The sequence below is a fragment of the Neomonachus schauinslandi genome, chromosome 3 (assembly GCF_002201575.2).
Source record: "Neomonachus schauinslandi chromosome 3, ASM220157v2, whole genome shotgun sequence".
NCBI classification, from domain to species: Eukaryota; Metazoa; Chordata; class Mammalia; order Carnivora; family Phocidae; genus Neomonachus; species Neomonachus schauinslandi.
Window position 1 is genome coordinate 55537028 of NC_058405.1, and position 13989 is coordinate 55551016.

The 13989-nt window shown below is 44.3% G+C and overlaps 1 protein-coding gene across 1 annotated transcript; it reads left to right on the forward strand.

Moving 5' to 3' along the window:
• The first annotated feature begins 538 nt into the window (after nt 1-538).
• On the forward strand, nt 539-13770 carry SLC25A30 (solute carrier family 25 member 30). Its single transcript, XM_021697859.1, has 9 exons — nt 539-602; nt 1784-1931; nt 5074-5168; nt 6417-6502; nt 8270-8365; nt 9043-9167; nt 10861-10999; nt 12375-12455; nt 13619-13770. The coding sequence occupies exons 1-9, from the start codon at nt 539-541 to the stop codon at nt 13658-13660; spliced, it is 876 nt and encodes a 291-aa protein (XP_021553534.1). The 3' UTR covers nt 13661-13770.
• Nucleotides 13771-13989: the final 219 nt, after the last annotated feature.

Below are 13989 nucleotides of genomic sequence, written 5' to 3' on the forward strand. Positions count from 1 at the left end.
TGGATAAGAAGAGAAAACTAACATTTATAGAGTGTGAACTAGAAGTACATTTGGTACTTTTAAGTAATTGTCATTTTGCCTTCGTACACGGAGTTGCAACATTTTTTTTTGCTCTAGTGCACCCGAGGGACTCACTAAGACAGTGGCAAACAAATGGCAAATATTTGTTGAGTGAAAATGAATGGATTTTAGATAAAATGCACTACCCAGAAAATAGCCTCCATTGTGCTCCACTAAATACATTCACCGTATCACCAGACCAGCATGTTGCATTTACTTAAGGCCTGAATGAGATTTAAGGCAAGTGATAAAGTGAGGTTTGCTTTATGAAGCCAAGGCTCCCCTGGGGAATTGGGGTGGGGGTGGGGGGCGTTGTTCACCAATAGCATCTGATGGCACTCTTCGAATGGAACACAAGTTTAAAGAAGAAACTGCTTGTGCACGGAGTTACAACTTTGACATGCCTTCCTTTTGTGTCCAGGAAAAACCCTATCGGAGGCTATGTTTCTCTGTTCCAGGAGAAGGGACTGTGGTGAAGATGTCGGCCCTCAACTGGAAGCCCTTTGTGTACGGGGGGCTGGCCTCCATTACAGCAGAATGCGGTAAGGAGCCCAAGGGGCCGACTCAGGTCGCTTGCTTGCTGCTCGGGATGTCGGGATATCGATGAGAAGTTAGGGTCGCTATTTGGAGTTTGATGTGACTGTGGTTCGAGCACAGCATGTGAGAGCATGAAATGTTAATCTCAGGTTTCAAAATTGCCCTCTTTTGGTATGTTTTTCCAACACAGAGTCATTTTGGCTGCCTAGCCGTTTAGAGTTCAAAGTTCAGTGTGGGGAAAGTGGAACCTGTTAGTCAAACAGAAGGTTTATCAGTCATTTTTAGATCACATCTGTCCCTGTGCTCCTTGTCCTTTCCCCCACTTTGCCCCTGTTAGCGCCTGGGGCCGTCGAGAGTTGGGAGGAGCTCCCAGGTCCTCCCCTGCCCATTAGCCATACCGTATTTGTGACTTCCTCCTCAGTGGAGTGCCACATCAGATCCCGGTTATCTTTGTCTATTTCCTGGCATAATTCACTCAACAAATCCTCCTTGAGCAGCTGCCGAGTGCCAGGTGCCAGGCTGGACACGTCGTGGGCTTCCAGGGCTCGGTCACTGCTGTCCTGGGACAGGGGCTGCCCCTGAGGAGCCAGCAGGGCTGAGGGGTGAAGGCACAGGAACCACCCACCCACTTGGTTGCCCGTGCAGGTGGGTTCTCCCATTGCCACGGTGGATCACGTGTGCTGAGAATGAGTGTTACATATTTGGGTGGACTCTCCGTGGGGCACTGGTAAACATTTTTAGCTGCGTGAACAGATTTACTTTTAGACTGCAGAACACAAAGTGAAATGCTCCTTTGGAAAATGAACTTCTCTCTCTTTGTTCATATTGAACCTGATTTTAGCTTTCACAGATGCAAAAAACAGTAACATATTTTAAAATTTCCTGTTTGTGTAAATCATTCCGTGTACCTGTCTTTCACAGCAGTGCAGCTTCTGAGATCCTAGGTAGAGTAGGATGGGAACTACATAAAAATGTAAAGAAAGGAAAATAGGGGTCTTTTTAATGTTTTGGTTTCTAATTCTTTTTAAATAGAGAAAAGATTGCAAAGTATCTGCTATTTCTTAATTCCATTTCTTAGTTTACATTATAGTTAAAATGTTTCCTCGGTAATAGATCACCATGTATCCTTTATTTAGTGGAATTTCTTTTTATCAAGTGAAATATTTCTTTTTAAAAAAATTTTAAGGTACTTTTCCAATTGACTTAACGAAGACACGGCTCCAGATTCAAGGCCAGACAAATGATGCAAACTTTAAAGAAATCAGGTATCGAGGAATGTTGCATGCGTTAGTGCGGATAGGCAGAGAAGAAGGGCTGAAAGCTCTGTACTCAGGGTAAGTAGACCTTTGTGTTTTTATATTTGACTACTGACCTTCCAAATGAATAGACTGAAAACTAAGACTTCATGGAGAAAAATTAGAAATTTGAGATATATTTGAAAAGAGAAAGTAGTTTGCAGGTTTTTCGTTTTTCATTTCAGCTTTATTTTCTATATATCTTTTATGTAATGAACGTTGTGGTGAACGTATGTTTTTATTATATTCAAATACAAATACTAATGCAAAAATTACATTTGTTTCCAAAAAACATTCCATAATTCAGTGTTTCACTCCGAAAAAAGCCCTTCCCCTTGGCTATTCTGAATTACTGAGGTTTTTGCTATAAGGAAAATGACAGAGTATCCTGTATGGGTAAGGGTTGTGAACAACTTTCCTTTAATCCAACATTTATCGAACAGTGTGAAGGTGCGGGATGGGAAAGTGAGTATGTCAGCCCGAGTCCCTGCAGAAAACAGAATTTGCTTGGGTGGTTTCAGTGAGGAGACCTTAATGAAGGGGCTGCTTAAGGGCTAAGGGAACAAAGGAAGGATATTGAGGTACCTAGAAACTATCAAAGTGAGAAATTGGTACCAACCCTAGGACCAAAAGGACAAGGACGGGAATGGTGTTAGCAGAGCCTGTTAAGACTGGAGCCTTGAAGGAGCGAACAGTCATTGTGGAGGGATGCTTCGGTAGTGCCCAGGGAGAGGAGAATCCCTCTTCTTCCTCCCTCCCTCCATCCCATCGTCTACTGGTGGAATCCACCTGGAAGTCAGCTGGCAGGGGAACCTGAATGACCTAATCCGCGGGCACCACCCTCCCGGCGCGCAGAGCGTCACAGAGAAGGCTGAGAGACTGGATCTGGGAGGACAGATAAGGGATCAGCAGCAACACACGGTTGTGAAGGAGCTGTCATTTAGTGGGGACAGCAGACATGGGAACGGGGGATACAGCGGAGTCTGATAATGAGTACTAGAGTCTGGTAGAGGCAGGGCGTCAAGCCCAGAGTGTGGGGACAGGAAAGAGGGCGGGTTTTAGGAAGGCTGCTTGGTGCAGGCGGCGCCCGGTCTGAGCTTGCAGGATCAAGAAGAGTGAGTTAGCCAGGTGAAGTTAGAAGGGAACTGTATTTATACAGAGCCAGTAGAGGGTGCAAGAAAGCACAGTACGTTCTATGAACTGCAAGTAATTCGGCATGGGTATAGCGTGGGGGCTGGTGAGCGGTAAGAGCTGGGGTTGGAGCCCTAATGAGGGGTCAGGACATGGACAGCCTCGGGACAGGCCAAGCATCCTGATCTCCTCTGCTACACCATAGGTCCCAAATCCGGGCCTCACAGCCCTCCCACCCGCCATCACCAAAGGTTTTTGTTTTTCACTTGGGCCAATATTTCAGCTATGAGAAATTGCACACAGAAACCTGGGATTCCGGGTGCCTGGGTGGCTCAGTTGGTTAAGCGACTGCCTTCGGCTCAGGTCATGATCCTGGAGTCCCGGGATCGAGTCCCGCATCGGGCTCCCTGCTCAGCAGGGGGTCTGCTTCTCCCTCTGCCCTCTTCCCTCTCGTGCTCTCTGTCTCTCATTCTCTCTGTCTCAAATAAATAAATAAAATCTTTAAAAAAAAAAAAAAAAAAAAAAAGAAACCTGGGATTCCATTTTCTTGGAAAAAGTCAACATCTGGGCCCACATTCATTCACTTCGGATAATAGGAGCAGGCATCAAGGAGGGCTTCTCTGGTTTCCTGAAACCTCTGCCTCTCACGCGGTGTATGTGTGTGCAGTTGGACCCAGCCTGCGTCACTCACTTAAGGCATCTGCCTGGCGCTGTCGGCACTTGAGTTTGCTATGCCTGTGGTGGGCAGAAGCTACTGGGGGGGGGCTTTAAGTGCGAGACTGACAGGATAGGGTTTCCATGGTGAAGAGAAGCCGGCCTGTCACGGGGAGACGGGATGAAAGACTGATGACACTGGAAGTAGGCTGTCACGCTGGAAGCAGGATCTGAACAGAGGTGTTGTGTTGGGGACAGAGAGAAAGAAGACAGGCTGTTTAGGGCGTAGGGTCGACACATTATGGGACCTAATATGTGGGGGGGTGTGGAGGAAGCAGGGGACAAGGCTGATGTCTTGATTTCTGGTTTGGGCCAAAATGTAGATGGAGCTTCCGTTCCCTAGTCTGGGCAACAGAGAGGAGAGCTGATTGGTTGGAGCGGGAGGATAGTCAGTTCAATGTGGGACTCTGGATCCAGAGGTGGGCCGGGGATAGGACACGCGCATTGAGAAATCTACGGAGCAGTTGGAAGTGCATCGTTGGATCCGAGTTGGAAGCAGGAATTAGGCGTCCTGAGTCTCTGACGGTGGTGGAAGCATGCGAATGTGTGGAGAGTGGGGAGAGAAGGAGGCACAGGATGGAATTCTGGGGATCCCCCAGATGGCAGAAGTAGGAGGCTGTGGAGGAAAGGAAACAAACAGGAGAGGGGGATGTTAACGGAGCTCAGGGAGGAGGTCGCTGTGTGGAGGACAGAGGGTGGGCAGTAGCAAATACCACAGAGAGGCTGTGTAAGGTACTAAGTGCAACACGTCATTTACTTTAGTGACAGAGATGTCACCCGGTCACCTCAACTGAGGGCAGTTCTGATGGAGAGAGGGGGAGGGAAGGCAGACTGCATTTGGAGAAGACGTGGGAAGTGCAGGAACAGCAGGCGGATAACGCCCCAGGGGGGTTCTGGTGTCCCGAAGGCTAAGAGAGGGAGAGGAAATGCCAGAACAGGGCCTCCAGCAGGGTGGGAGATGAGCTCCAGAGCAGCAGTGGAAGCATGCTAGATGCTTGCAGAGGGCAGATTTCACCGGGCGCTTTGTCCCGAGCAAGGAGAGCCTTTTCCCTTGAACACCGGTGAGCAGATTAGAATTCCACATTCACTTAACTTTTCATTAAGGATGACTACAAGGGGCTGAGCTTTCACTTCGTGAACTAATAACTGGCACAAATTTAACTGAACCCAGCTGTATTTTTGTTGGATCTTGAATCGTGAGAAATCTGGTTTAGCATAGTTTGATTGTGGAAGGCACATGTGGTTGCTTCTGTGTGTGTGTGTGTGTGTGTGTGCGTCTAGAGGATTTAAAGTGATTTTTAGGATTACTTTGTCCTTTTGTACGTTGGTTTGACAGAATTGCCCCTGCGATGTTACGCCAGGCTTCCTACGGCACTATCAAGATAGGCATTTACCAGAGCTTGAAGCGGCTGTTTGTTGAACACCCAGAAGGTGAGTGGGGAATCTCTTTTCCACTTGTGGACAGGAGGTGGGGGGGTTGTGTGTCTTTTTAGTCAAGGCGAGATCAGAATTTCTTGAGCCTGATTGGGACTTTACTACTGCTGAGGAGAACTCTGGACGTAAAGTCTGAATGAATGGTGCTTAAAGAACATCGTTCTTAGCTGAACTTAGGGGAGTGACAGTTAAAAGAGCAATCTTAACAAATTTTTAGTTATCCTCATCTCCAAAACACCCAGACTAGAGGGTGTGTTGTTATAGTTTGAGCCAACTTAAAAATTTCTAAAATCAGGAATTATAACCTGTTTTTTCAGGAAAGCAGTGAATACCCTTCTTAGTATTAAGAACTGAATTCTAATACTCTATTGCTAGTTGTCTCTGTGACTTTGCTTTAATCCGTAGAACTTTTTCTTTTTTTTTACAATGGGATGAGTGCTAGTCAGCTGTTATATGAGAGTGGTCAACAGGAGCTAAGATGCTTTAGCACTTCAGTATATTTCACATTAAATATATACAGTGTGCTTTAAAACTTTTATCTTCTCGGTATCTCCTAGGAGTGTATCCTTTTTTTCTTTTCTTTTTTTTAAGATTTATTTATTTATTTGAGAGAGCGAGCACGCACACACACGAGTGGGGGTAAGGGCAGGTAGAAAGAATCTCAAGCAGACTCCCCACTGAACATGGACCCTGACATGGGGCTCGATCCCAGGACCTTTAGATCATAACCTGAGCCAAAATCAAGAGTTGGACGCTTAACCAAAATGAGCCGCCTACGGGCCCCAGGAGTGTATCTTTTTTATTCTCCTGCGGGATATACCTCATCTTAATTACTACAGTGGTCTGCATTTACACACACAAAAGTGAATTGGTACATGGTTGTTCACTTTGCATGATAATTCACATTCCTTTTTTGGATATTAAGTCATTTTGCTAGGCAAAATCCTGTTGAGCCAGCAAAATTCCTGATATTTTAAAAATTGCTTGATTCAAGGGTGCCTGGCTCAGTCAGTGGAACATACGACTCTTGATCTTAGGGTCTTAAGTTCAAGACCCGTATTGGGTATAGAGATTATTTAAAAAAAATAAAAAATCTTTAAAAAATTGCTTTATTCATAAAGCAGAAATTTTACTTTTCTCTAAAGATGTACAAGTGACATGTAAACGAGTTACACCTATATTTGAGTGACTGATATGAAAAGCTCTGTGTATACGAAAATTTGAATAATATGTGTTTGTTTATAGATGAAACTCTACTGATAAATGTGGTATGTGGAATTCTCTCTGGAGTCGTATCCTCAACCATCGCTAATCCAACTGATGTTTTGAAAGTAAGCAGTACGATCCATATCTTATAGGCATACCCCACATTTTCTTATTGAGAACAACATTCAGATAATGAAAAGCTGCAAATATAACATACACTGTATGTGTGAACTTGTTTATAATTTAAGTGCCATGAAGACTCTAACTTAGAAACATCCACTGGATGGATTTCCCACTGATACAGAGGAACTCAAAAGTAGAGCTCATTGTGGAGACAAGGTTTTTGGCGATTAAGCAGAAAAAAAATTTGGGCTTGGATACATTTGAATTTCATTTTTCATTGAAAATCTTCCAGGTTTTATTGGTTCATTAAAAATGGATGGGCTGCAAGTTCTCCACAAATCTGCTCCCTAATGACCATTTCTGAACGCGTGATGTTATCTGTTAACTTGATTTCAGGAAATACGAATGGAAATATGTCCTTACCACAGTTAGATATAACGCATTGGACAACCTTGTTGCCGATATACCAGGGATACAGCCTCCTTAGATCCTTTCTGGAAAAAGACAAGGAAATAAACTAATTAAACAAAATAGAAATTAGGCAGGACTTACTTTTTCTTTTAATTTTTATTTATTTGAGAGAGAAAGAGAGAGAAAGAGAGAGAGCATGAGCAGTGGGGAGAGGGAGAAGCAGACTCCCAGCTGAGCAGGGAGCCCGATGCGGGACTCGATCCCAGGACCCTGGGATCATGACCTGAGCCGAAGGGAGATGCTTAACCGACTGAGCCACCCAGGTGCCCAGGATTTGCTTTTTCAGTGCTCTTAGGATGTTTGTCTCTGTCCTTCCCTCTCCTTTTTTGTTCCTATTAGTTAACCAGTGTTCACTGCTTCTACAGTTGATGTACTACATGCTTAGAATCCAAAAATGAGTAAGATAAGGACCCTGCCCTCAGAGCCTTCACTCCAATAGGAGATTCTGACGAACATCCGAGTTTTTTGCAGCAGTATGCGGAGTATGCTACACCTCGGCACGGTGAAGGTGCTTTTGCTAGGATTTCGTTGGGGAAGAGTGGAGAAAAATATCCGTACGCCTCTTAATACCTGAAACATTTGTCGGGGCTCATAGAAAGGCAGTTCCCGTAGTTTGGTTTATTTTCCCATGTTAGCATGGCAGTAACACTTTCTTTTAGAAGTTAGAGATAATTGTTCCCTAAACAAAAATAAGGTACCAATTTTTAGTGAGAAAAAACCCTTTAAAAAATGTAGAGAGCTACATCAAACATTATTTTTATGTTGGAATCTCGGTCCTTTGAATTCCACGGCCGTTGTCAAGTTTATTTGTAAGTTCAAGTGTAACAGAGTGTGACGGGCATCATGTGGTCATCTCGTGCTCTGCTCGCCTGCATACCTTTTGGTTCAGCTGGTTGGAAATAGTAGTGGCTTGAAGTAACTAATTTAAGAAATATACTTGTCCATGCTTAGTGCTGCCAAGTGTGCTGGATACTCTTATCAGTTATGTGAAATCTTAGCATACCATCACATTCTCTTTCCTGTTCAGTAACTTACAAGGAAATATGTCATTTTCTTTCCTTTTCAAAAGACTACTTTTAAAAATCCATTTTTTGATTCCAAAGTGCCTCAGAACCAATCCTTATGAATGTTAAATCCTTATAAATCCTACAAAGGGCATTTTAAACTAGCATTACAGTCCTATTTATACTGCGATTCTTTCAATGGTTAGTAAACAACGGATTGAATGATTTTCAGAAGTCTACATTCGGAGAGAAATGTGCTTTCCTTCTCATGTTCATCTTTAAAATAATCTCTAGATACGGATGCAGGCACAAAGCAGCACCTTTCAAGGTGGAATGATAGGCAACTTCATTAACATTTACCAGCAAGAGGGAGCAAGGGGACTGTGGAAGGTAAGTCTGCAAAACAGAGCCAACTTCCTTACTTAGTTCTTCCCCATTTTCCTTCTTTGAATTTATTTTTCCTATTTCCATCCTCTTATTTAATCCGAATGTCAAAATGGTGTACGGGAAGAAGAGTGACGTCCGCCCTCGAAGTTACTTTCTTTCTTAATTTCATTACCTGTGAAATGGGAATACAAAGAATATGTCATAGTTTTAAAGTGCCTTTTGACTAATTCATGCATAAGAAATTCTGTGAAGATTGAGCACTTTTTCGTTTGTTTACTTAAAAAAAATTCTGTTGGAGAAGGGTTTTCTAGGTTATAGTTACGCTGGATTTTTTGATCTGTGTGTTTTCCTGATCCTTAAGTGAAGACCGTTAATAGGCAGGCGCTGGTATGGAGTGCTGTTCCCTGGTAGTCTAGTCACCCGTCAGTTCACAGAATAGACCCTAAAGGTCATCCAGTAGAGTCTTCTCAGTATGTACTAGGAAACCGGAGCCTCTGTGAGGCGACTTGGCTTGGCCAGGGTCTGGCCAAGGTCATACAGTCAGTGCCAGATCAGAACTGGGCATGGGAGCTTCTGAGTTCTTTACCCTCTGGTCTTTTCTACTCTCTCACTCTGTAGTTTTTTTCAAGGCCTGTTCCATGGAGAGATGTCTGAATCTTGGTATTCGTATTTTTACCCAGGGCGTGTCCCTTACGGCCCAGAGGGCTGCCATCGTTGTCGGCGTGGAGCTACCGGTCTATGACCTCACCAAGAAGCATCTGATTCTCTCGGGCCTAATGGGAGACACTGTGTATACCCACTTCCTGTATGTTTAGAGATTTTTTTTTTTAAAGATTTTATTTATTTATTTGAGAGAGAGAATGAGAGAGAGAAAGCACGAGAGGGGGGAGGGTCAGAGGGAGAAGCAGACTCCTTGCTGAGCAGGGAGCCCGATGCGGGACTCGATCCCAGGACTCCAGGATAATGACCTGAGCTGAAGGCAGACGCTTAACCAACTGAGCCACCCAGGCGCCCATGTTTAGAGATTTAAAAAAAATGATATTTTAGGGATACATGAGTTCAGGGTGGCAATTTGCTATAAATATATAGAAATTTTTAAGTTTTATTATAAAAGTATTCTCATACTTGAAAAATTATAATTCAGAAGTGAACCAAGAAAAAGTGAAAGTCCTTATCTGTTTACATAGGTAACCATGGTCAACAGCTTGGTTTTTAGGCACATGCAAATATGTCTATAAACGTATATTATGTGTACATGTTACACAAGCAAGATCATGCTTAACATTCTCTTTTTATTTATATTATTTTAAATTTTTAGCTTTATTGAGGTATAACTGACAAACTTGTGAGCTATTTAAAGCGTATGACATAATGATTTGATAGGCATACACAATGTGAAAGGATCTGCCCCCAGAGTTCATTAACACATCCATCACCTCACACATTTATCCTTTTGTGTGTGTGTGTGTGTGTGTGAAAACATTTAACTTGTACTCTCTTAGCAAATTTCAGTTATATGATAGTGTTATCAACTATAGTCACCCTGTAATATGTTAAATCCTCAGACCTTGTTCATTTTAGAGCTGAAGGTTTATGCCCCTTTACCAGCCTCTTCCGATTTCCCCCATCCCTCACCCCTTGCAACACTTTTCTACTCTGTTTCTACGGGTTCTGTTTTTTGTTTATGGATTCCACATATAAGTGGTACCACGCAGTATTTGCTGTTCTTACTTGCTTTTTTAAATCCAATAATATATTCCAAATATCTTTCCGTGTCAGTACAAACAAATTTCATGTATTTTTAAATAGCTGCAGGTTAATATGGATGTATCATGGTTTCATCCACTGAGGGCTGATTTTGCCCCTCAAGGGACCTTTGGCAATTTCTGGAGACTGTTCTGATTGTTAGGACTGGGGAGTACTGTTGGCACCTGCTGGGTAGAAGCCAACAGCTTACAGTGCACAGGTCGGCCCCCCACGACAGAGACTTGCCTGGTCCCAAAATGTTAGGAGTGTGGAAGTTGAGAAACCCTGCCCTGAGTTGATTGATACCAGGTGTGGTCTTAGTCTTGTGCGACTGAAGGTTTCGTAGACCCAGAGGCCCCTGGAGGGCATTACAGTGACGACGTCTTTTTCTCTGCTCTCCAAGAGCGGTACGGTTATGATAGGGCTGAAATTACTCTGAGTCCTGCTTATAGCAAATAGATGCACTAGATCATCGTTGGAGGACATTCCTTCATGTTTCTACGATTCTTTAACATTCCGGAACCTCAAAGGTGTTCTTAGTCGGGGCCGGAATTTGTAGGCCACTCTAATGAGTGCCACATTTAAGAAGTTCGTGCAGCACTCTAGTGACGGACCTTCTCCTGGAAACCTTTCCACTTGTTACATGTCACTTTGGCGTCATTTGGGAGGAGGCCGCTTCCTGCTTCTGATGGTGGTGGTTGCGGCTGAGCGGTGCCGAACTGTTTGTTTTTCCCTTGGTATTTTTTTCATAGTTCAAGCTTCACCTGTGGTCTGGCTGGGGCGCTGGCCTCCAACCCCGTCGATGTTGTGAGAACACGGATGATGAATCAGAGAGTCCTTCGGGATGGCAGGTGTTCTGGCCACACAGGTACCCTGGACTGCTTGTTACAGGTGAGCGTGGGTGTGCCCCTGGGTAGGGTCCTGAAGTCCTTTCACAGCTCCTTAGTTTACTTGTTCCCCTCTGAAGAGTTTTCTTATCACGATGACAGACACAAGGGTTAGAGCAAGACAAACCTGTGGGTTTGTCACTTGTGATTGTGTGACTGGTCAAGATACCAGATTCTATACCTCAGTTTCCTCATAAGTGAAATGGGACAATAATAGCATGTATGTCATAGAATTATTGTAAAAAATTGAGATGATGCCTACCAAACAGCGTAGCGCTTGGATTCATGTGTAGTAAGCCTTGTTAGTATAATTAATAATAATAAGGGACACTTATGAAATGAGCAAGTTTATTTTACTTAATCTTCAATATTCTAGTGGTTTGTTTCAATCATCGAAACTGCCCCCCAAATGTGTGTGTGTGTGTGTTTGTGTGTGAATATAGACATACATATTCACACACACACTTATTTGTATACATCTATTTAACCGGAGAAGTATCTAAATTTTGGGGACTATTATAACGAACATGAATGATGCTCTAAAGCCCTGGGATAGTACCCAGTTTGGGCCACCCTGGGGCTAGCTTTGATAAATACAGAATCTAAATGAATCTTTAGAAATGAAAGTGTATTTCCTTTATACCGCTGCTCTGCTGTAAAGGGAGAGAAAATAGTCAGATTTTCTGCCATCACAGTGGAACTCCTTCCAGTGTATCTCCCTCCTCTCGAGTCCTATTCAACAAATATCATTCATTCAGACATCTCTCAGAAGAACACATCGCTCTTACTGTAATTTTCAGTTTAAACAGTGGGGCCTCCTCTTCACGAGGGGGTGCAAGTTTGCAGCTGTCTCCCCGACTAGATTGCCGGCAGCCGGGGATCCGGGCCTGCTTTGCTGTTCCTGCCCTCGGGCATGATGCTGGCACAGCCTAGATTTCAAGGGCTGCTTCAGCGGAGCAGAGATGCGTGTTTTTATCCACCCAGCGACGTGAAGTAGTGGTGGTCCGAATTAGGTCTTTACCACCATTGCTTCACTTCTTTATTTCCCACCTGCTTGTGAGCGCATGGGACCAGGAGGCAAGAGACTCCAGTTGGGATTCAGTCTCATTTCTCACTCCTTCAGTGGCCGTTTGCCTGCTTTGGCGTGGGTTGGTCTGACACGGAGCCTTTGTCTTCTCCCATGCAGAATCCTTTAAAGAGCAAGAAGAGGCAGAGGGCAATGAGGTTTTAGACAGTCCTTTCAAACAGGATTTTATTTTTAAGAAAAGTAGATCATTCAGTCTGGCTACTAATGAATTATGAATGCATTTGACTTAATTGGAAAGTTGGAAGTTAACTTGTCTCCCCCCCTTACCCCCCTCCCCCCCGCCTTATAACAGACATGGAAGAATGAAGGGTTTTTTGCTCTGTATAAAGGATTTTGGCCAAATTGGTTGAGACTTGGTCCTTGGAATATCATTGTATCCTTTTCTGTCGCAGTACATCTGAAGAAAGATGTAGCTAAAAGAGGATTGTATAAACTGTCATGTTATTAATGATAATTTAGAAGTGGCGTCTTATTCTTTTGAGTTCCTCTGATTCTAAGAAATAATGATTCAGTTTCTATCTCAGCAGGTATAAAATCTCTGTGCTCGGCTATATGACTCTTGGTTTAGTGCTGGTGTTATTGAAAGGGACTGACATCAATACAGATTTCTATTCAGACTCAGTTTTCGAAGCTGAGAATACTTATGAGTAGAGAGAGAGAGACAGGGATTGATTTGATATCCCTAGCCACCCTTGGGAAGGATGCGGTTTGGCAGCAGTGTTCTAGAATGCTTATTTTAGAGAGTGCCTGCAGATAAACAGGAATTAGCTCCTGAATTATTTGGCCGATTAGCACTGTTTCTTTTTTTTTTATTATTATTTATTTATTTATTTATTTATTTGAGAGAGAGAGAATGAGAGACAGAGAGCATGAGAGGGAGGAGGGTCAGAGGGAGAAGCAGGCCCCCCGCCGAGCAGGGAGCCCGATGCGGGACTCGATCCCGGGACTCCAGGATCATGACCTGAGCCGAAGGCAGTCGCTCAACCAACTGAGCCACCCAGGCGCCCAGCACTGTTTCTTGTATGCCAAAGTGGGAGGGAGGAAAGAAGCGGCGGTTCACGAGACATGGAAGGGCAGAATTATAAAGAAGGGAATGTGGTTTTCACCATCCTCGTTTCTCTTTACCTGCGCCTCCCCGCTGCTGAAGGCCTGCCTCGCCGTGACCCTTGGGGAGAGCTTCCCAGGGCTTGCTGTCTTTCTGTTTCACACAGAATTCACTGTTCTGGAAAGTCTGCCCAGCACAGCGATCGCCAGAGCTAGTCAGGGGGAATGTCATCTTCGAAGAGGCTCTGGGAGCTGGTGTGAGGGGATTTAGAGATATCTCTGCTGTGGTGGTTCTGTTCCAGGCTAACCTTGGGAAGGCTAATGGGAAGACCTTTTGAGGTGGGTAAGGATGGAGCCCCTCATGTTCAATCCTGTCCAAGGCACGTGGTCTGCCCAGACGTATCTGTTAAATGTGCTGTCTGTGAGTCTGTTTTCACGTGTCCATGTTGTTAAGACAGCATCTTCTTTGTCAGCCTTAACCAGTAACTGCAGTTCTTTGTGACATATGAGCAGTTGAAGAAATTGGATTTGTGACAAGTCAAGGCTGCCTGAGACGGCGCTCTGCAAAGGCTCCCTTCCGAAACAATAAAGCTTCCTGCGTGTCACGCTGCTTCTCACTGCTTGGTTCATCGCAGATTCTGAAGCGTGAGCAACAGATGAGGATGGGGTTAGTTCCGGTTGCTGTGTGTGGGCAGCCGTGCCTCAGATGTCTCATGCTAGAAACGAGCATCCGAATGCTAGTCCTTACCATGCAAGTGCCCTTCGACTCCACGACCGCGTGTGGAACGCATGTTTCTTGCTAAAGAAAACTTGCGAGAAGATCAGGAGCTGTGTGTGGTTTTCTTCAGGGGAGAGGAGCCCCT

What these genes read in the sequence shown, in the direction of transcription:
- SLC25A30 (XM_021697859.1), top strand. Translation starts at nt 539, where the DNA reads ATGTCGGCCCTCAACTGGAAGCCCTTTGTGTACGGGGGGCTGGCCTCC. An exon ending in CTCCATTACAGCAGAATGCG is followed by an intron (nt 603 to 1,783) that starts GTAAGGAGCCCA and finishes AAAAATTTTAAG; the next exon opens with GTACTTTTCCAATTGACTTA. An exon ending in ACTGTGTATACCCACTTCCT is followed by an intron (nt 9,168 to 10,860) that starts GTATGTTTAGAG and finishes TTTTTTTCATAG; the next exon opens with TTCAAGCTTCACCTGTGGTC.